At 34.0% G+C, this 21,990-nt stretch overlaps 2 protein-coding genes across 2 annotated transcripts; both read left to right on the forward strand.

The window, feature by feature from the left end:
* The first annotated feature begins 267 nt into the window (after window positions 1-267).
* LOC132296271 (uncharacterized) lies at window positions 268-987 on the forward strand. Its single transcript, XM_059794482.1, has one exon. The coding sequence runs from the start codon at window positions 268-270 to the stop codon at window positions 985-987; it is 720 nt and encodes a 239-aa protein (XP_059650465.1).
* Window positions 988-12,186: 11,199 nt separating this feature from the next.
* On the forward strand, window positions 12,187-13,077 carry LOC132296272 (uncharacterized). The gene is made up of 2 exons (XM_059794483.1): window positions 12,187-12,600; window positions 12,703-13,077. Exons 1-2 carry the CDS (start codon window positions 12,187-12,189, stop codon window positions 13,075-13,077), a joined length of 789 nt encoding a protein of 262 aa, XP_059650466.1.
* Window positions 13,078-21,990: the final 8,913 nt, after the last annotated feature.

Consider the following 21,990-nt stretch of genomic DNA (forward strand, 5'->3'; position numbering starts at 1 on the left):
TTTGATGAATCTTTTTGGGAGGATTATGAACCGCAGTTTCCCTCACACATTCTCACACAGTCATTAGCCATGCACAGTTCCTGCAATGGGCTCATATGCTTGTCTAATGAAGGCACAGGCACCGTATTCTTATGGAATCCAGCACTCAGAAAATTAAAGACACTCCCAAACTCTCTAATTTTGGACTCCAAGTTCAATCATTTGGCATTTGGGTTCCATCCCGGAGTTGATGACTACAAGGTTGTGAGGATTTTCTACTAGCACGATATGGATATGCCCTTCAAAGATCGATTCCTAATTGAGGTTTATAGTCTTAACACGGACTCTTGGAGAAGAATTGATGTTGGCCCTTCATGTTATATTTTTCCTCAGAAACCTGCAATCGTGAATGGAGCAGTATACTGGATTGGAATGAGGAGAACTAATGAGGGTGATTGTTCTCTCCTTGTGCGTTTCGAAATGGGTGATGAAGTTTTTAAAGAGGTAGTGTTGCCAAAAATTGCTCCAAAATATCAATTGGACATTGCAGTTTTGGAGGAATCACTGTATCTTTTTCAATTTTATGCTAGTTATGGAAATGAATGGTGTGACATATGGACAATGGAGGGTGGCAAATTGGGTTGTTGGACAAAACGATTTACGGTTAATGTTAATATCCCTGACCAATCTAATATCATTCTGCTAAGCTTGAGAAAGAGCGGTGAACTGCTACAAGCAGATTCCCTAGAAGAATTCCTTAAGGGTGATTGGCTGCTATCTTATAATTTTGAGACCCAAAGAGCTAAGGATCTAGGAATCCACGGATATTTGGGGATTTATAGTGCATATTCTTATGTGGAGAGCTTTATTCAACTTGATGGTGCAGAGAGTCTTTTTTCCGGCCACTTGATAATGGAAATTGATTTAGAAAATGCTTGTGATGCAGCTATATTTACAGGGAACATCGATCTCAAGAAGCAAGAAAGGGTAGAAAGAGAGGCCAGATAAATTATTTACTCATTTTTTGTCATATTATTAGACTTGTGTCTACTGCTGCTCCTTTTTGGAACTTTCTCTTTTAGTGAATACAATACAATGTAATTATCAAAATAAAATCTGCGTCGGACTCCTAATTTTGGATGATGAAATGATGAATACAATACAATGTAATTATACGTTTTTGATATTATCATCAAGGCCTAATACTTAATTGATGCTGTTAGCTAGTTTCATGCAATAGATGAACTTACTGGTTTAAAGTGTCTTTGTTATTAATTTTTTTTTCTTTTTCAAGAAAGGAAGTGCTATATGTTTTTGGAAGGTTAGAAGGCAAAAAGAAAAAGAGGTGACAAATTTTAGCCTTTTTATTTGAGTTTTGTTTCTATTTCGTGTTTCCTTGTCCATAGGTATTTTTTTTCCTGACAAGAAGGCCTTGGGTTAATTAAGGGTTCAAAAAGTTGAAGAGATACCACTTATGTACAACTTTTTATAGTAAACATTTGCTCCTTTTATTTGAGCTTTGTTTCTATTTTGTGTTTGCTTGGCCTTATATTAGGTTAATTAATGCTTATTTCTCTCTTTGCCTCTTTATATTTTTAACCTGTCCAAAAAAAAAAAGAATTGTACATCTAATTTGTGTCCTTACTTCATAGCGTCAGATGAACAAACATTATATATCATCTCTAATTACTTAATTACTGAACCTATATCATTCGATTCACTTGTTAGTACTTTGTTCATCAAGTGTGGTAATGTTGGTCGCCATTGCCAGTATGACGGCTGAACTGGAAGAGGTTCTGGACTTATAGTATGGCAAATGAAGTTATGTTGTAGACTTCGTTTCGATTGCTTTAAAAATGAGTATTTTTAATAGGCTTTCAAAGTTGTTTCTAGTGAATGATATTCTTCAAGAGTTCTTTAACACTGTATGAACTTTCTTCATTGCACTAAGACGTGACTTGCGAATAATAATCTAAAGGGGGTGAACAGGTTCAAATTTCCCTTTTATCCAAATTTTGCAAAATATTAATTTTACTGAAATAAAACTAAATTAATCATCACACAAAGCAAAAATAAAATGCAAGTAAAGCAAACGTAGATTAAGAGCTTGACACCAAAATTTTAGCGAGTGGGAAAAACTCTCAGATACTGTCATGCGGTCTTGAGTAAAAAGATCAACTATAGTTGAAGCAAAATTCAATTGACTTTGACTCAAACTCACACCCTCGATCTTTACTCTATTGAAACATATATTATATATATTCCTTTTGTTTAATTCCCTTCTTTCCTTATTATACATATATATTACATTCGGTTTTATTTCTTTCCACATTGTTTTACTTCTTGACTCTTTCCTCCTTGATTTATTCCTTTTGTTTACAACTTTATTTCCTATATATTGTGTATCAATATAAGAGAAATGTAGCCTCAGTGACTCTTGATCCATGGATATAAGCTGTAGTGTCGAACCTTGTATATACTGTGTTCTCTACATTTCTCTCTTCCATCTTCATATTTTACATCTTATATTCTGAATTAAAAAATTAACATGGTATCAGAGCAACGATCCTTGATCGTTTGCACCAAAGGTTGCGTTGTCTTCTCTATGGCTCCATTTGGAGCTCTGCCATTTTTTTTTTCCAGTAAAATCTGATCTGTTTCTAGTTCAAATCTCACTTTATTTTCCTTTTTCGATCAACCATGCGCTTCCGAGCGACGTCCCGCACCGTTACGCGCTGACGCTTCTGCAAAATAGATCTGACTTGTGCTTCATGCGCCTATGCGACGCACGCCCCTGTGAGTAGATCTCACTCGCGCTACATGTGCCAAAGCGCTCCTCCTTCACTGACGGTAGTCAAAGCTTCGAAACGGTGACCGACTATTTCCCAGCTTTGTTCCAGCATTTGTCGGCTTTGTTCCGACTATTCCCCGGCGTTGTTCTGGCTATTTCCTCGGCGTTGTTCTGGCATTTCTCGGCTTTGTTCTGACTATTCCCCTGCTTAGTTCTGGATCATTTTCATTTCTTAAATGGATCACCCGGATGTCTCCCAGTGTCGCTCCAGCCCATTTCTCGGCTTTGTTCCGACCCATTTTCCCAGCGTTTTTTCGGCCATTTCCCGTGCGTTATTCCGGCCTTTCGCATGCTTTTTGCTTCACCACGGTTTTCAATATTTCATCTCCAAACTCAAGTTGGCTTCGAGAAACCCATCTTAAGTTCGCGGGAGAATATATTTCATACATATTATATTCATTTTCCTTTCTTTCCTCGATTTATTCCTTTTGTTTCCCTTTTTTCTTCATACATATTATATTATATTATATTTGGTTTCCTTTCTTTCCTGCTTGATTTACTTCTTGATTCTTTCCTCCTTGATTTATTCATTTTGTCTGCAACTTTATTTCCTATATATTGTGTATCAATACAATGTAAACATATCAAGTAGTACAAGAGATAAGAGAAATGTAGCCTCAGTGGCTCTTAATCCAAGAATATAGGCTTTAGAGCCGAACCATGTATATATTGTGTTCTCTACCTTTCTCTCTTTCATCTTCTTATTTTACATCTTATATTTTCACACCATAAAATTAACACACTCTACCGAGAATCAACTGTTAAACATCTTCGGCTTTGCGACTCCCCCATCCAAATGCTCTCAACTTCAGGTTTAGTCCATTGATCCATATAGAAGGATTGTTGATAGATCAACAGTCCGTGAATGCTCTAGCCCCTTCAGAGTGTGATCTTTTCCTCATTTTCTTCAAACTATAGAATTATTGAAGTACTTGAAAAAACAAATCTGTTTTGATTACAGGTAGCAATAGATCTTGGATTGTCAAGAACTCCGATTAAGAGAATCACATCATAAATCACGCATGTGTGTAGTATGTGTATTATACATGTGAAAAATAATCAATCTCTGCAAAATCTCATAATAGCTCTGTAGAGTTTTTAAAATTAGATCACAAGAGCTGTAATGATTTTAGATATAATAAATAATATATGTGTGTTAAGAGAGACCTAACAACCCTAGTAAAATTTAACAATTTAGTACAAAAGCTTCTCTCTAAACCTTGACAAAAAAGAAATTCAAATTTTGACTTTAAAAGAAAATTTCTTTTTATGTTCAAACAACTAAACAAGTGCAATTGGTTCTTTTTGAAATGGAATCGGTTTTTTACTCAGAGTTACTTCAAAACCCGAGAAAAGTGCAATCGGATGTATTTGAAACAGAACCAATTATACTTTTATTGAGAATAAAAATACACTTGTCATGACTCAGAAACCTCACAATTAAATATAAAACATATATTGGGCATGAGGTAGACACATGGTACGTGACTCTATCAAAGGCATTTATGCCGTGGTTAGTGGTGCTTATGTTTGGAAGACAAGATCTAATTGTAGGGCTCATATGTGGTCACATGGTCCTTGTTCTCCGCCTTTGTTGGCTCTTTGGCAATCACCTTGGACAGCTGATTTACAATTTGGATTTTCCTTTTTATCTTCTGTGGTGGGCACTGCTTAGTTGTCATTTTGTTACGGTTCTACGTGGTTTTGTGGCTCTTTTGTTTTGTTGGGCTGTTGAGTGGGAAGCTTTAGTTATGGTTTTTGTGTTGTTGTTCTGTTTCTTGTAGATGCTGTAAGGCATTTCTGTTACCAGGAAAAAAAAAAAATGTATGTCCTTACTCTTATGGATCTACTGTGAGCTATAATTTTATTTTATACCCCTAAATTTGTAATTTTTTGTATTTATACTCATAAAATTTTGAAATTGCCCCCACTAGATTTATGAAAAATCCTTTTATATAAATTTGCCCCCCTCATATAAATTTTTAGATTCGTCCCTGCTCTTATAAATAAGTGATATTTATTCTCAATAGTCAGCAGTTTTTATTTTCTGTATGTTTGAACACCTCGTCACAATAATTTCTTTTGTTGTAGGGGCTAAATTTTTCTCATTTTAGTACTCGGGGAGGTATCATTTTTTCTTGTTTATTCTTCATCAATATCGTTTGAATTCTCTTCTGTTCCTTTATTTGTCTCTCTGTGATTGGAAATGCAAAGAGTTGTTTTGCATTTTGTGACTTCACTTTTGGGTTTGGAGGAGACTCGCAGTTATAATAGTGCGTCGTCACAATAAAGAAGCCTTGAAATTATACCAAATTGAGCAATAGCTGTACTTTACAAACCCACCTTCCCAAAAAGAAAGTTCAAAATTCAAACTTTGGTGAAATCATAGGTCTGTAAATTTACTTAACATTTCATAAAAAAATTTTAAAAAAAAAAAACCCTTGATGATCATTGCAAAATAAAATTTATTTAATTTTAGTCATTAAAATCTATTTTCCTTTCCAATGAAGAATGTATCAACTTTTCACTTAGTAAGGTAAAAAAATGCATTAAGTTAATTTTTTATTATTTTTTATTTGGTGTTCTATGCAGCAAATATTTTATGAAAAATCCTCCATCCCAACTCTAAAAAATTTCAAAATTACGCTAACCAAACCAATCCACAGGAAGGTAAAAAACAATACAATCCGGTGAACTCAACTATTGAGAGTCAACCTAGTCTTGACAAAAAAAACTTTCTAAAAGCTGCTTTAGTGGCTTTACCTACCTTATCTTTTATTAAACAGCTCTGAAATCCGTTTTTGAAGTCCGAAAGGTTGCCTATTTATCTTTTGCTCGCTGTCAGAGAAATTATTAACATTTCCGTTTATATTTGTTTTATAGGGTTTACTTCAAGTTTTCAAGCAAGTAAGTGTATTTTTCTTATTAATTTTCACTCTAGTGTATATGTTATTTAATTTTTCCTATTGTTAATTACTTAATTTTGTGAATTGTTTGGAAGCTAGCCAGTGTTGATATAAATGGAAATCTTGATTAAGTGTGCCATTAGTTGTCCAAAAACTGTTACTGATAAATTAGAGCAAGAAGATGTAGTATTAAAACTTGTTCAGGATTGGAAGCCTCCAGAGGTTCCTATTTATGATGTTTTTCACAAGAAAGGGATTTCTTTTTTGGGTAATGTTTTCCATAAGAAAGGAATTTATGAATCGGAATCAGGTGGCTATGCGATCAAAACCCTAGAAAAAACAGTGTCAATCAAAAATCAAGGTGAAGTCGAGTTTCAAGTACATGCAAGCCGTGCAATCCAACTGCACAAGCTGAGGTATCAGTACCTCCATATGGGGTTAGTACAAGTGGGTGTGAAGCCTTTAACTAGAAATGGTTTGAATACATCTGTGTTGGTTTGTCTTCGCGATGGTCGATATCTTAAGTTCAAAGATTCTATATTAGGCACCATGGAGTCCTCTATCAGTGATGGACCAGTTTATTTCAATTGTTATCCAAACTATTCAGTGCCTCTGGAGGATGCCCTAGACACTTGGAAACTATATGTTAGGACTCAAAATGGGGAGGATGAGGTGGGCTCACAAGATATTGCTATTGTTTATAGGGTTTATTACAAAGTTATGACCGGAAGATGCCTTTTCCGTTCACCCCACTCAAAGGTGCCATTCTCTAGGGGGAAAACAACTTTCATACAGACGAATCTACTCAAGGATAATGTTGCTGTGGCGAACACTGTGGAATGGGATTCAATCCAAGTGCCGGATGAAGTGGGACTTGAACATGAAGCGTAGCTACTATATATGCATACACATACACATGTATAGCATCGCCTTAGTATCTCGGTGAGAGGAAGCTAGGCTAAAGGTGGAGTTGCTCGCGTGATTGTTAATAAAAGGTGTTGGTGTCTGGTGATGGTTTGGGTGGCTTGGTTCTCAGTCGTTTTATCCAAGCCTATTATGCTTTGGGAGTGTTTTCTTATTTATATATTTAATCAGGTCTGTAAATTTGTTTGAACTAATTTTCTGTATGTAGTTTGGTCGTGGTTGGTTTTTAGTTGCCTTTCCCTTGTGCTCTTCCATCCTTTACTTTTATTAATACAAAAAAGTAATAATAATAATTAAAAAAAAAAATCATGCTTCAGCACCCCCACAAGCGTATAATTATATAATGCATCGAGTGCTTAAACTATATAAATTAAAGACCTAATAAGTTGACAACCACCCCTCCCCAAAAAAAAAAAAAAAAAGCCAGAGATTGGATACTTCTGCAATTTTTTTGCATTGTGTACACATGTGATTTTGACAGCTAACCACCTTCGTCCAAAATTCATTCAGTGCCATGACCAAAATGCCAATCAATTAACAGAAAAAGACAATTTTTATGCTCAGAGTATCCTTTTAAAAAAAAAAAGCAATGATACATATACGGAACAATTAGGTAGACTTACTTTGCCAATTACATTTGATTCTTTAATACATAATACATATTAAATATAAGAAAATGAGATTTTAACTTTTTTATTTAATACATTAATGACCAATTAAATTTAATAGGCCTAATAATTCTGCCTAATTAATCCGTGTAAGTATATTTACTTTTAAAATAATAATAATAATAATAAATTCCTTATTTTGAGGGATAAAAAGACTGACGAAAAAAGTCTTACTCCCTCCGTCACAAATTAAATATTCAAATTTTTATTTTTGATCGTCACAAAATAAATATCTCATTTGAAAAGTCAAAGTACTATTTTTTTTTTATAACATTACCAATTTAACCTTCTTACATTGAATTTATAAAAAGTAAATCATCACATCAATGGACCCACTATGAATATATTTGGTTATTCATTCGCAATTAATATAATAAAAAAATATTAAAATCCATCCTTTTAAAAAGTTAGATTTTCAAAAAGAGACATTTAATTTAAGACCTTTTTACATTGAATTTATAAAAAGTAAATCATCACATCAATGAACCCATTATTAATATATTTGATAATTCATTCGCAATTAAGATAATAAAAAAATATTAAAATCCATCCTTTTAAAAAGATAGATTCTCAAAAAGAGATATTTAATTTGAAACGGAAGGAGTACTGTTTATGAACTTAAAAATAATTTTTGAATTTTTAAAACACTAATTTTTTAATCAATTTTATTTAAAAATACATTTAAATTAACATTTAATTAAATTTGTAAATTCACATTTCCAAAAAACCCACCCTCGTTCAATTTCTACAGCGAGAAAGAAATTGTGTGAGGGGGCAACAGGGGAAAATTGTGTGAGGGGTAATAGGGGGATTATTTTTTTTTATTTTTTATTTTTGTAATTTCCCCTTGGTGGGGAGGAGGCAATAGTAAAATAAAATTTCATAAGTATATACAATTTAAAAAATAATAATAATAAGATGTGTATTATGAACCGTACTACGACATTATTTTTGTTTTCTGACTATCAAAGTTCATTGTGACACGCTCTTATGGCCCTCACTTTCTCTCTTCCATCGAGGACTTACTTTTTATTTTTTTTTTCCTAAAGCATCCCACTTACTTTCTTCTTCTTTTTTATCCTAAATAATCGGGCTTGCCTTCTTTTATTTTATTAAAATCACCTGACTTACCTTTGAATCTTAATAAATTATTGGGAGTTTTTTTTTTTTGTTTTGTTTTTAGTAATCATAGCATTACACCATAGTATGTGGCTCCCAATGTCAATTGACAGTTACAAATATCATCATCCCTTGTACACACACACACACACACATATATATACACTTACACAACCTGATCATCTTCACTTGTACTCACACACACACACACACACATCTATATATATATATATATATATATATATATATATACACACACTTACACAACCTGATTTCACTATAACCACAAACATATAGAGTCTGAGCATTATTTGATTCGTGTGAAGGGATCGCTTTGCATTAGTTATGTAGACTAGTTGGGACAAAACCCTAGACAACTCGATTAGCGAAAAAAAAAAAACTGATCTCACAATACTGCAAACATAATCATAATGTGGGAGTTATAATGTAAATTACAGATTTCAACAACAATTATAGTAAGTTGAGGATTCAATTCGAGAATGAGTAAAGGAAAAAACTTTAAATTGCAAAGAAGGTTGAGGATTCATTCTTCTTCTATTTCCTTCAAGCTTTCAACACTGTAAAAAATTTAGTTCTTTTTTCTCACCATGCCTCTCTTATGTATGCTCTAGTCATCACCAAATTTCCACATGGGTGCCACCAAGGTTGTTAAGCCAACTCATTTACGGGGCAAACAGTTTCCTCCACAAGCCAACCTGTAGGAATCAACCCCTTCGAGGAGGACAAAGAGCTTGGCAGCTCTTATCAAGTCAAAAGATTTATAATAGTAAAATTTCTCTCTATGGACGTAACCCTAAAGTTGGGTGAACCATGAAAAGTATTGTGTTATGTGTTGATGTATATGATTGTTCTCTCCATATATGTTTGTGTTTATGTGATGTTATGATGCTTATGTAATGAATGAGGGATTTAACTCTTAACAACCGTCGATCGTTGAGTGAGTTAGACTAAGTTAATTTCCTTAACAACTAGAATTAGAGTTGATGGTGGGTAAGAACCTGTGGTTGGTCTTAAAGATTTGGGCAGAAGATTGGTGTGAAGTTCGTCAAAGTAGAAAGTTAATCATAAGTTGCTATGGAAATTCAATCAGAGTTAATGATGACACGAATGTATGTTGGTGTGAATCCCGTGAGAAACAAGTTTTGGGGACAAGCCAAAGAGTAGGTACTAGTTTTTAATTAAGATGGTGGGAGTGTGGTGTGCAGAATAAAGGGGTTTGCTCTAAGCTCGATTAAGAGCAAAGTGATCAATGTATAAAGAGTATGTAGAGAAAGTTTATTGCTTTTAGTCAAAAAAAGTAATTGATAAGAATAGTGCAGCGGAAGCTTGATGGGTTGCCATATGTGAGTAATTGAACACCAATAGAATGAACGGAATGAAGAAAGAAAGAAAGAAGAGTTTTTTTGTTTAAGGTAGAGTTGTGATGACTTTGTGAACGGGTGTGCCGTGGGCGGGTGCGATAGACACTGTCAGGCTACCACACTGACGAGCTACGGGTGCACAGTCCCACATCGCCTGGGTAGAGGAAAGGTGAAGTATTTATATGTAAGTGTGTCACCTCCAATTGGTATGAGGCCTTTTGGGGTGAAGCCCAAGAGCAAAACTGTGCGGGCTCAAACCCAAAGTGGACAATATCATGCCATGTGGTGGAGTGGGTCGTTATAGTTGGTATCAGAGCCTGACCCAGCCGGAAGTGTGCCGACGGGGACGTCGGGCCTCCAAGGGGGGTGGATTGTGATGACCTTGTGGGCGGGTGCGAGAGACACTGTCAGGCTACCACACTGGCGAGTTACGGGTGCACAAGTCCCACATCGCCTGGGTAGAGGAAAGGTGAAGTGCTTATATGTAAGTGCATCATCTCCAATTGGTATGAGGCCTTTTGGGGTGAAACCCAAGAGCAAAACCGTGCGGGCTCAGGCCCAAAGCGGACAATATCATATCATGTGGTGGAGTGGGTCGTTACAAGAGTTATTGAGGAGTGAAGACGAATCCTCGTAATTGCAAGGAAGATGCTCATCTGCAAGAATTGATGAGTCATCCTGGAGCCCTCAACATTTGAATGAGGAATCACAAGACTCAGTCTAGAATGTTTAACAACTAATTATTGGCAGAGTGAAGTAAATGCGAGACTGAGACAAGGTTAGAGGTTGTGGATGAATTTTTCGCTTTTGATTGCTTATCTTCCTGATTTTTCCTTTGGAGGTTTCTATATAAAAAATCACGTTGTCATCTCAAACTCTAACTTCATTTACTTTCTAGCATTATCTTTATTGATTTGTGTGATTTATTTCATTTAAATTATGTGGAATTAAAATAATATAAAAATTAATTAAAAGGACAAACTAAACCTATTCAACCCACTCTAATTCTTTCGCTTGGGATCAAACTAATTTCCATACCACTTCCGCTTGACTCACACAAAATAATGGAACCTTCAGAGCAAATGAGAGGTAAAAGAGATAAAGTGAGGCCATGGTGGCGACAGTGGTGGTGGGAAGAGCGAAAGAGGGTGTGGCGGCTAGCCGCAGTGTTTGAGAGGTAATTCAAAGAGAAAAAAGTTGTAGAGATCGAGAAAGAGTGGTGAATGGGAGGAGGGTAAAGAGGAAAAATAGAAAGAAATAAGAGGACAAAATTCTTGAACAACAAGAATTATTCTTGAGCAACAAGAATTCTTTGAAAAAAAAGAAAAGAAAAAAGAAAAAGAGTGTGTAAAACGTATAATATTTTTGTAAATTAAAAAAATTATTTAAAAATATATATAAATAATCAAAATTAAATACACTTTTATAGGGTATATATATATAGTATGTTTGCCAAGTGCTGCAAGCCTACAAATATAAGTTATTACATACACATATTTATAGGATATAAAATGGTACAAAATTTATTTTTTCTAAATATATATTTTTAAAATTTATTTTTACATCCAAATATAAAAGAATAAATCATTTAATTTGAATTTCAATTTATTCCGAAGGTAAATGGAATTCCATTTTAATTATAATCCAATTCCTTTTTCCATTGCAATTTCAAATCTCAAAAGGATTTGGTTCCAACTTTTACTTTTTAAAAAATCCACATTTAAACAGCAAATAGGAATATAACCCATATATATTCCTTTCCTTTTGTAACTAGTATTTTTTACTTGTATTTTAAATATTTTTTCCACATTATGTACGGAGTATATGCGATCCTAGTGTTAAAACAGAGAGAGTTTCCAGTTTTTTCATAAGCCTTTTCTATTTTCTTTTTAGCCGATCAAGGTTAAACATTAATATGTTCCTAAAACTGCATTAGGGTTTCTGATTATCAGTTCCTGTCTCTTGATTAAAAATCAAAATCTAGGGTTTCGGATTATCATGAAGGGAAGGTAAAACAAAATGGCTAGGATTAGCGGCAGAATAGAATCCTTAACTTCCAATCTTCACTATCTCCCTCTTGATTCAGATTCTCATTAGACTGCCGGTAAAATTACTACTCCAATTCACGTCAGTCTGCAAATCATGGTGCTCTCTAATAACTCACCCTACTTTCATTCAAGCACATCTCAAAACCACAAGCCAAAAAAACACTTAATCATCCTTACCTACTACCCCAAATCTGAGTTGTACCGATTTGGCCGGTACTCAATACGTTATGATGATGAATCTTTGATAAATCTTTTTGGGAGGATTATGAACCGCAGTTTCCCTCACACATTCTCATACAGTCATTAGCCATGCACGGTTCCAGCAATGGGCTCATATGCTTGTCTAATGAAGGCACAGGCACCGTATTCTTATGGAATCCAGCACTCAGAAAATTAAAGACACTCCCAAACTCTCTAATTTTGGACTCCAAGTCCGATCATTTGGCATTTGGGTTCTATCCCGGAGTTGATGACTACAAGGTTGTGAGGATTTTCTACTGGCACGACATGGATATGCCCTTCAAAGATCGATTCCTAATTGAGGTTTATAGTCTTAACACGAACTCTTGGAGAAGAATTGATGTTGGTCCTTCATGTTATATTTTTCCTCAGAAACCTGCAATCGTGATTGGAGCAGTATACTGGGTTGGAATGAGGAGACCTGATGAGGGTGATTGTTCTCTCCTTATGCATTTCGAAATGGGTGATGAAGTTTTTGAAAAGGTAGTGCTGCCAAAAATTGCTCCAAAATATCAATTGGACATTGCAGTTTTGGAGGAATCACTGTATCTTTTCCAATTTTATGTTAGTTATGGAAATGAATAGTGTGACATATGGACAATGGAGGGTGGCAAATTGGGTTGTTGGATAAAACGATTTACGGTTAATGTTAATATCCCTGACCAATCTAATATCATTATGCTAGGCTTGAGAAAGAGCGGTGAACTGCTACAAGCAGATTCCCTAGAAGAATTCATTAAGGGTGATTGGCTGTTATCTTATAATTTTGAGACCCAAAGAGCTAAAGATCTAGGAATCCACGGATATTTGGGGACTTATAGTGCATATTCTTATGTGGAGAGCTTTATTCAACTTGATGGTGCAGAGAGTCTTTTTTCCGGCCACTTGATAATGGAAATTGATTTAGAAAATGCTTGTGATGCAGCTATATTTACAGGGAACATCGATCTCAAGAAGTAAGAAAGGGTAGAAAGAGAGGCCAGATAAATTATTTACTCATTTTTTGTCATATTATTAGACTTGTGTCTACTGCTGCTCCTTTTTGGAACTTTTCTCTTTTAGTGAATACAATACAATGTAATTATCAAAATAAAATCTGCATCGGACTCCTAATTTTGGATGATGAAATGATGAATACAATACAATGAAATTATACGTTTTTGATATTATCATCAAGGCCTAATACTTAATTGATGTTGTTAGCTAGTTTCATGCGATAGATGAACTTACTGGTTTAAAGTGTCTTTGTTATTAATTTTTTTTTTTTTTTTTCAAGAAAGGAAGTGCTATACGTTTTTGGAAGGTTAGAAGGCAAAAAGAAAAAGAGGTGACAAATTTTAGCCTTTTTATTTGAGTTTTGTTTCTATTTCGTGTTTCCTTGTCCTTAGGGGTTTTTTTTCCTGACAAGAAGGCCTTGGGTTAATTAAGGGTTCAAAAAGTTGAAGAGATACCACTTATGTACAACTTTTTATAGTAAACATTTGCTCCTTTTATTTGAGCTTTGTTTCTGTTTTATGTTTGCTTGGCCTTATATTAGGTTAATTAATGCTTATTTCTCTCTTTGCCTCTTTATATTTTTAACCTGTCCAAAAAAAAAAAAGAATTGTACATCTAATTTGTGTCCTTACTTCATAGCGTCAGATGAACAAACATTATATATCATCTCTAATTACTTAATTACTGAACCTATATCGTTCGATTCACTTATTAGTACTTTGTTCATCAAGTGTGGTAATGTTGGTCGCCATTGCCAGTATGACGACTGAACTGGAAGAGGTTCTAGACTTATAGTATGGCAAATGAAGTTATGTTGTAGACTTCGTTTCGATTGCTTTAAAAATGAGTATTTTTAATGGGCTTTCAAAGTTGTTTCTAGTGAATGATATTCTTCAAGAGTTCTTTAACACTGTATGAACTTTCTTCATTGCACCAAGACGTGACTTGCGAATAATAATCTAAAGGGGGTGAACAGGTTCAAATTTCCCTTTTATCCAAATTTTGCAAAATATTAATTTTACTGAAATAAAACTAAATTAATCATCACACAAAGCAAAAATAAAATGCAAGTAAAGCAAACGTAGATGAAGAGCTTGACACCAAAATTTTAGCAAGTGGGAAAAACTCTCAGATACTGTCATGCGGTCTTGAGCAAAAAGATCAACTATAGTTGAAGCAAAATTCAATTGACTTTGACTCAGCCTCACACCCTCGATCTTCATTCTATTGAAACATATATTATACATATGTATAATATATTATATATATTATACATGTATATTATATTAGTTTTCCTTTCTTTCCTTTTTGATTTATTACTTGATTTATTCCTTTTGTTTAATTCCCTTCTTTCCTTATTATACATATATATTATATTCGGTTTTATTTCTTTCCTCCTTGATTTACTTCTTGATTCTTTCCTCCTTGATTTATTCCTTTTGTTTACAACTTTATTTCCTATATATTGTGTATCAATAAAAGAGAAATGTAGCCTCAGTGGCTCTTGATCCATGGATATAAGCCGTTGTGTCGAACCATTTTTATACTGTGTTCTCTACATTTCTCTCTTCCATCTTCGTATTTTACATCTTATATTCTGAATTAAAAAATTAACATGGTATCAGAGCAACGATCCTTGATCGTTTGCACCAAAGTTTGCGTTGTCTTCTCTATGGCTCCATTTGGAGCTCTGCCATTTTTTTTTCCAGTAAAATCTGATCTGTTTCTGGTTCAAATCTCTCTTTATTTTCCTTTTTCGATCAACCATGCGCTTCCAAGCGACGTCCCGCACCTTTACGCGCCGACGCTTCTGCAAAATAGATCTGACTTGTGCTTCATGCGCCTATGCGACGCACGCCCCTGTGAGTAGATCTCACTCGCGCTACATGTGCCAAAGCGCTCCTCCTTCACTGACGGTAGTCAAAGCTCCGAAGCGGTGACCGATTATTCCCCAGCTTTGTTCTAGCATTTGTCGGCTTTGTTCCGACTATTCCCCGGCGTTGTTCCGGCTATTTCCTCGGCGTTGTTCTGGCATTTCTCGGCTTTGTTCTGACTATTCCCCTGCTTAGTTCTGGATCATTTTCATTTCTTAAATGGATCACCCGGATGTCTCCCAGTGTTGCTCCAGCCCATTTCTCGGCTTTGTTCCGACCCATTTCCCAGCGTTTTTCCGGCCATTTCCTGTGCGTTATTCCAGCCTTTCGCATGCTTTTCGCTTCACCACGGTTTTCAATATTTCATCTCCAAACTCAAGTTGGCTTCGAGAAACCCATCTTAAGTTCGTGGGAGAATATATTTCATACATATTATATTCATTTTCCTTTCTTTCCTCGATTTATTCCTTTTGTTTCCCTTTTTTCTTCATACATATTATATTATATTATATTTGGTTTCCTTTCTTTCCTCCTTGATTTATTTATTTTGTCTACAACTTTATTTCCTATATATTGTGTATCAATACAATGTAAACATATCAAGTAGTACAAGTGATAAGAGAAATGTAGCCTCAGTGGCTCTTAATCCAAGAATGTAGGCTTTAGAGCCGAACCATGTATATATTGTGTTCTCTACCTTTCTCTCTTTCATCTTCTTATTTTACATCTTACATTTTCACACCGTAAAATTAACACACTCTACCGAGAATCAACTGTTAAACATCTTCGGCTTTGCGACTCCCCCATCCAAATGCTCTCAACTTCAGGTTTAGTCCATTGATCCATATAGAAGGATTGTTGATAGATCAACAGTCCGTGAATGCTCTAGCCCCTTCAGAGTGTGATCTTTTCCTCATTTTCTTCAAACTATAGAATTATTAAAGTACTTGAAAAAACAAATCTGTTTTGATTACAGGTAGCAATAGATCTTGGATTGTCAAGAACTCCGATTAAGAGAATCACATCATAAATCACGCATGTGTGTAGTATGTGTATTATAAATGTGAAAAATAATCAATCTCTGCAAAATCTCATAATAGCTCTGTAGAGTTTTTAAAATTAGATCACAAGAGTTGTAATGATTTTAGATATAATAAATAATATATGTGTGTTAAGAGAGACCTAACAACCCTAGTAAAATTTAACAATTTAGTACAAAAGCTTCTCTCTAAACCTTGACAAAAAAGAAATTCAAATTTTGACTTTAAAAGAAAATTTCTTTTTATGTTCAAACAACTAAACAAGTGCAATTGGTTCTTTTTGAAATGGAATCGGTTTTTTACTCAGAGTTACTTCAAAACCCGAGAAAAGTGCAATCGGATGTATTTGAAACAGAACCAATTATACTTTTATTGAGAATAAAAATACACTTGTCATGACTCAGAAACCTCACAATTAAATATAAAACATATATTGGGCATGAGGTAGACACATGGTACGTGACTCTATCAAAGGCATTTATGCCGTGGTTAGTGGTGCTTATGTTTGGAAGACAAGATCTAATTGTAGGGCTCATATGTGGTCACATGGTCCTTGTTCTCCGCCTTTGTTGGCTCTTTGGCAATCACCTTGGACAGCTGATTTACAATTTGGATTTTCCTTTTTATCTTCTGTGGTGGGCACTGCTTAGTTGTCATTTTGTTACGGTTCTACGTGGTTTTGTGGCTCTTTTGTTTTGTTGGGCTGTTGAGTGGGAAGCTTTAGTTATGGTTTTTGTGTTGTTGTTCTGTTTCTTGTAGATGCTGTAAGGCATTTCTGTTACCAGGAAAAAAAAAAAAATGTATGTCCTTACTCTTATGGATCTACTGTGAGCTATAATTTTATTTTATACCCCTAAATTTGTAATTTTTTGTATTTATACTCATAAAATTTTGAAATTGCCCCCACTAGATTTATGAAAAATCCTTTTATATAAATTTGCCCCCCTCATATAAATTTTTAGATTCGTCCCTGCTCTTATAAATAAGTGATATTTATTCTCAATAGTCAGCAGTTTTTATTTTCTGTATGTTTGAACACCTCGTCACAATAATTTCTTTTGTTGTAGGGGCTAAATTTTTCTCATTTTAGTACTCGGGGAGGTATCATTTTTTCTTGTTTATTCTTCATCAATATCGTTTGAATTCTCTTCTGTTCCTTTATTTGTCTCTCTGTGATTGGAAATGCAAAGAGTTGTTTTGCATTTTGTGACTTCACTTTTGGGTTTGGAGGAGACTCGCAGTTATAATAGTGCGTCGTCACAATAAAGAAGCCTTGAAATTATACCAAATTGAGCAATAGCTGTACTTTACAAACCCACCTTCCCAAAAAGAAAGTTCAAAATTCAAACTTTGGTGAAATCATAGGTCTGTAAATTTACTTAACATTTCATAAAAAAATTTTAAAAAAAAAAAACCCTTGATGATCATTGTAAAATAAAATTTATTTAATTTTAGTCATTAAAATCTATTTTCCTTTCCAATGAAGAATGTATCAACTTTTCACTTAGTAAGGTAAAAAAATGCATTAAGTTAATTTTTTATTATTTTTTATTTGGTGTTCTATGCAGCAAATATTTTATGAAAAATCCTCCATCCCAACTCTAAAAAATTTCAAAATTACGCTAACCAAACCAATCCACAGGAAGGTAAAAAACAATACAATCCGGTGAACTCAACTATTGAGAGTCAACCTAGTCTTGACAAAAAAAACTTTCTAAAAGCTGCTTTAGTGGCTTTACCTACCTTATCTTTTATTAAACAGCTCTGAAATCCGTTTTTGAAGTCCGAAAGGTTGCCTATTTATCTTTTGCTCGCTGTCAGAGAAATTATTAACATTTCCGTTTATATTTGTTTTATAGGGTTTACTTCAAGTTTTCAAGCAAGTAAGTGTATTTTTCTTATTAATTTTCACTCTAGTGTATATGTTATTTAATTTTTCCTATTGTTAATTACTTAATTTTGTGAATTGTTTGGAAGCTAGCCAGTGTTGATATAAATGGAAATCTTGATTAAGTGTGCCATTAGTTGTCCAAAAACTGTTACTGATAAATTAGAGCAAGAAGATGTAGTATTAAAACTTGTTCAGGATTGGAAGCCTCCAGAGGTTCCTATTTATGATGTTTTTCACAAGAAAGGGATTTCTTTTTTGGGTAATGTTTTCCATAAGAAAGGAATTTATGAATCGGAATCAGGTGGCTATGCGATCAAAACCCTAGAAAAAACAGTGTCAATCAAAAATCAAGGTGAAGTCGAGTTTCAAGTACATGCAAGCCGTGCAATCCAACTGCACAAGCTGAGGTATCAGTACCTCCATATGGGGTTAGTACAAGTGGGTGTGAAGCCTTTAACTAGAAATGGTTTGAATACATCTGTGTTGGTTTGTCTTCGCGATGGTCGATATCTTAAGTTCAAAGATTCTATATTAGGCACCATGGAGTCCTCTATCAGTGATGGACCAGTTTATTTCAATTGTTATCCAAACTATTCAGTGCCTCTGGAGGATGCCCTAGACACTTGGAAACTATATGTTAGGACTCAAAATGGGGAGGATGAGGTGGGCTCACAAGATATTGCTATTGTTTATAGGGTTTATTACAAAGTTATGACCGGAAGATGCCTTTTCCGTTCACCCCACTCAAAGGTGCCATTCTCTAGGGGGAAAACAACTTTCATACAGACGAATCTACTCAAGGATAATGTTGCTGTGGCGAACACTGTGGAATGGGATTCAATCCAAGTGCCGGATGAAGTGGGACTTGAACATGAAGCGTAGCTACTATATATGCATACACATACACATGTATAGCATCGCCTTAGTATCTCGGTGAGAGGAAGCTAGGCTAAAGGTGGAGTTGCTCGCGTGATTGTTAATAAAAGGTGTTGGTGTCTGGTGATGGTTTGGGTGGCTTGGTTCTCAGTCGTTTTATCCAAGCCTATTATGCTTTGGGAGTGTTTTCTTATTTATATATTTAATCAGGTCTGTAAATTTGTTTGAACTAATTTTCTGTATGTAGTTTGGTCGTGGTTGGTTTTTAGTTGCCTTTCCCTTGTGCTCTTCCATCCTTTACTTTTATTAATACAAAAAAGTAATAATAATAATTAAAAAAAAAAAAAATCATGCTTCAGCACCCCCACAAGCGTATAATTATATAATGCATCGAGTGCTTAAACTATATAAATTAAAGACCTAATAAGTTGACAACCACCCCTCCCCAAAAAAAAAAAAAAAAGCCAGAGATTGGATACTTCTGCAATTTTTTTGCATTGTGTACACATGTGATTTTGACAGCTAACCACCTTCGTCCAAAATTCATTCAGTGCCATGACCAAAATGCCAATCAATTAACAGAAAAAGACAATTTTTATGCTCAGAGTATCCTTTTAAAAAAAAAAAGCAATGATACATATACGGAACAATTAGGTAGACTTACTTTGCCAATTACATTTGATTCTTTAATACATAATACATATTAAATATAAGAAAATGAGATTTTAACTTTTTTATTTAATACATTAATGACCAATTAAATTTAATAGGCCTAATAATTCTGCCTAATTAATCCGTGTAAGTATATTTACTTTTAAAATAATAATAATAATAATAAATTCCTTATTTTGAGGGATAAAAAGACTGACGAAAAAAGTCTTACTCCCTCCGTCACAAATTAAATGTTCAAATTTTTATTTTTGATCGTCACAAAATAAATATCTCATTTGAAAAGTCAAAGTACTATTTTTTTTTATAACATTACCAATTTAACCTTCTTACATTGAATTTATAAAAAGTAAATCATCACATCAATGGACCCAATATAAATATATTTGGTAATTCATTCGCAATTAATATAATAAAAAAATATTAAAATCCATCCTTTTAAAAAGTTAGATTTTCAAAAAGAGATATTTAATTTAAGACCTTTTTACATTGAATTTATAAAAAGTAAATCATCACATCAATGAACCCATTATTAATATATTTGATAATTCATTCGCAATTAAGATAATAAAAAAATATTAAAATCCATCCTTTTAAAAAGATAGATTCTCAAAAAGAAACATTTAATTTGAAACGGAAGGAGTACTGTTTATGAACTTAAAAATAATTTTTGAATTTTTAAAACACTAATTTTTTAATCAATTTTATTTAAAAATATATTTAAATTAACATTTAATTAAATTTGTAAATTCACATTTCCAAAAAACCCACCCTCGTTCAATTTCTACAGCGAGAAAGAAATTGTGTGAGGGGGCAACAGGGGAAAATTGTGTGAGGGGTAATAGGGGGATTATTTTTTTTTATTTTTTATTTTTGTAATTTCCCCTTGGTGGGGAGGAGGCAATAGTAAAATAAAATTTCATAAGTATATATAATTTAAAAAATAATAATAATAAGATGTGTATTATGAACCGTACTACGACATTATTTTTGTTTTCTGACTATCAAAGTTCATTGTGACCCGCTCTTATGGCCCTCACTTTCTCTCTTCCATCGAGGACTTACTTTTTATTTTTTTTTTCCTAAAGCATCCCACTTACTTTCTTCTTCTTTTTTATCCTAAATAATCGGGCTTGCCTTCTTTTATTTTATTAAAATCACCTGACTTACCTTTGAATCTTAATAAATTATTGGGAGTTTTTTTTTTGTTTTGTTTTTAGTAATCATAGCATTACACCATAGTATGTGGCTCCCAATGTCAATTGACAGTTACAAATATCATCATCCCTTGTACACACACACACACACACATATAAATACACTTACACAACCTGATCATCTTCACTTGTACTCACACACACACACACACACACACACACACACACACACACACACATCTATATATATATATATATATATATATATATATATATATATATATATATATACACACACACACTTACACAACCTGATTTCACTATAACCACAAACATATAGAGTCTGAGCATTATTTGATTCGTGTGAAGGGATCGCTTTGCATTAGTTATGTAGACTAGTTGGGACAAAACCCTAGACAACTCGATTAGCGAAAAAAAAAAAACTGATCTCACAATACTGCAAACATAATCATAATGTGGGAGTTATAATGTAAATTACAGATTTCAACAACAATTATAGTAAGTTGAGGATTCAATTCGAGAATGAGTAAAGGAAAAAACTTTAAATTGCAAAGAAGGTTGAGGATTCATTCTTCTTCTATTTCCTTCAAGCTTTCAACACTGTAAAAAATTTAGTTCTTTTTTCTCACCATGCCTCTCTTATGTATGCTCTAGTCATCACCAAATTTCCACATGGGTGCCACCAAGGTTGTTAAGCCAACTCATTTACGGGGCAAACAGTTTCCTCCACAAGCCAACCTGTAGGAATCAACCCCTTCGAGGAGGACAAAGAGCTTGGCAGCTCTTATCAAGTCAAAAGATTTATAATAGTAAAATTTCTCTCTATGGACGTAACCCTAAAGTTGGGTGAACCATGAAAAGTATTGTGTTATGTGTTGATGTATATGATTGTTCTCTCCATATATGTTTGTGTTTATGTGATGTTATGATGCTTATGTAATGAATGAGGGATTTAACTCTTAACAACCGTCGATCGTTGAGTGAGTTAGACTAAGTTAATTTCCTTAACAACTAGAATTAGAGTTGATGGTGGGTAAGAACCTGTGGTTGGTCTTAAAGATTTGGGCAGAAGATTGGTGTGAAGTTCGTCAAAGTAGAAAGTTAATCATAAGTTGCTATGGAAATTCAATCAGAGTTAATGATGACACGAATGTATGTTGGTGTGAATCCCGTGAGAAACAAGTTTTGGGGACAAGCCAAAGAGTAGGTACTAGTTTTTAATTAAGATGGTGGGAGTGTGGTGTGCAGAATAAAGGGGTTTGCTCTAAGCTCGATTAAGAGCAAAGTGATCAATGTATAAAGAGTATGTAGAGAAAGTTTATTGCTTTTAGTCAAAAAAAGTAATTGAT

Source organism: Cornus florida, unplaced genomic scaffold, assembly GCF_030987335.1.
Source record: "Cornus florida cultivar Cherokee Brave unplaced genomic scaffold, ASM3098733v1 CherokeeBrave_3.0.0_Hap2_Chr02, whole genome shotgun sequence".
Lineage (NCBI taxonomy): Eukaryota > Viridiplantae > Streptophyta > Magnoliopsida > Cornales > Cornaceae > Cornus > Cornus florida.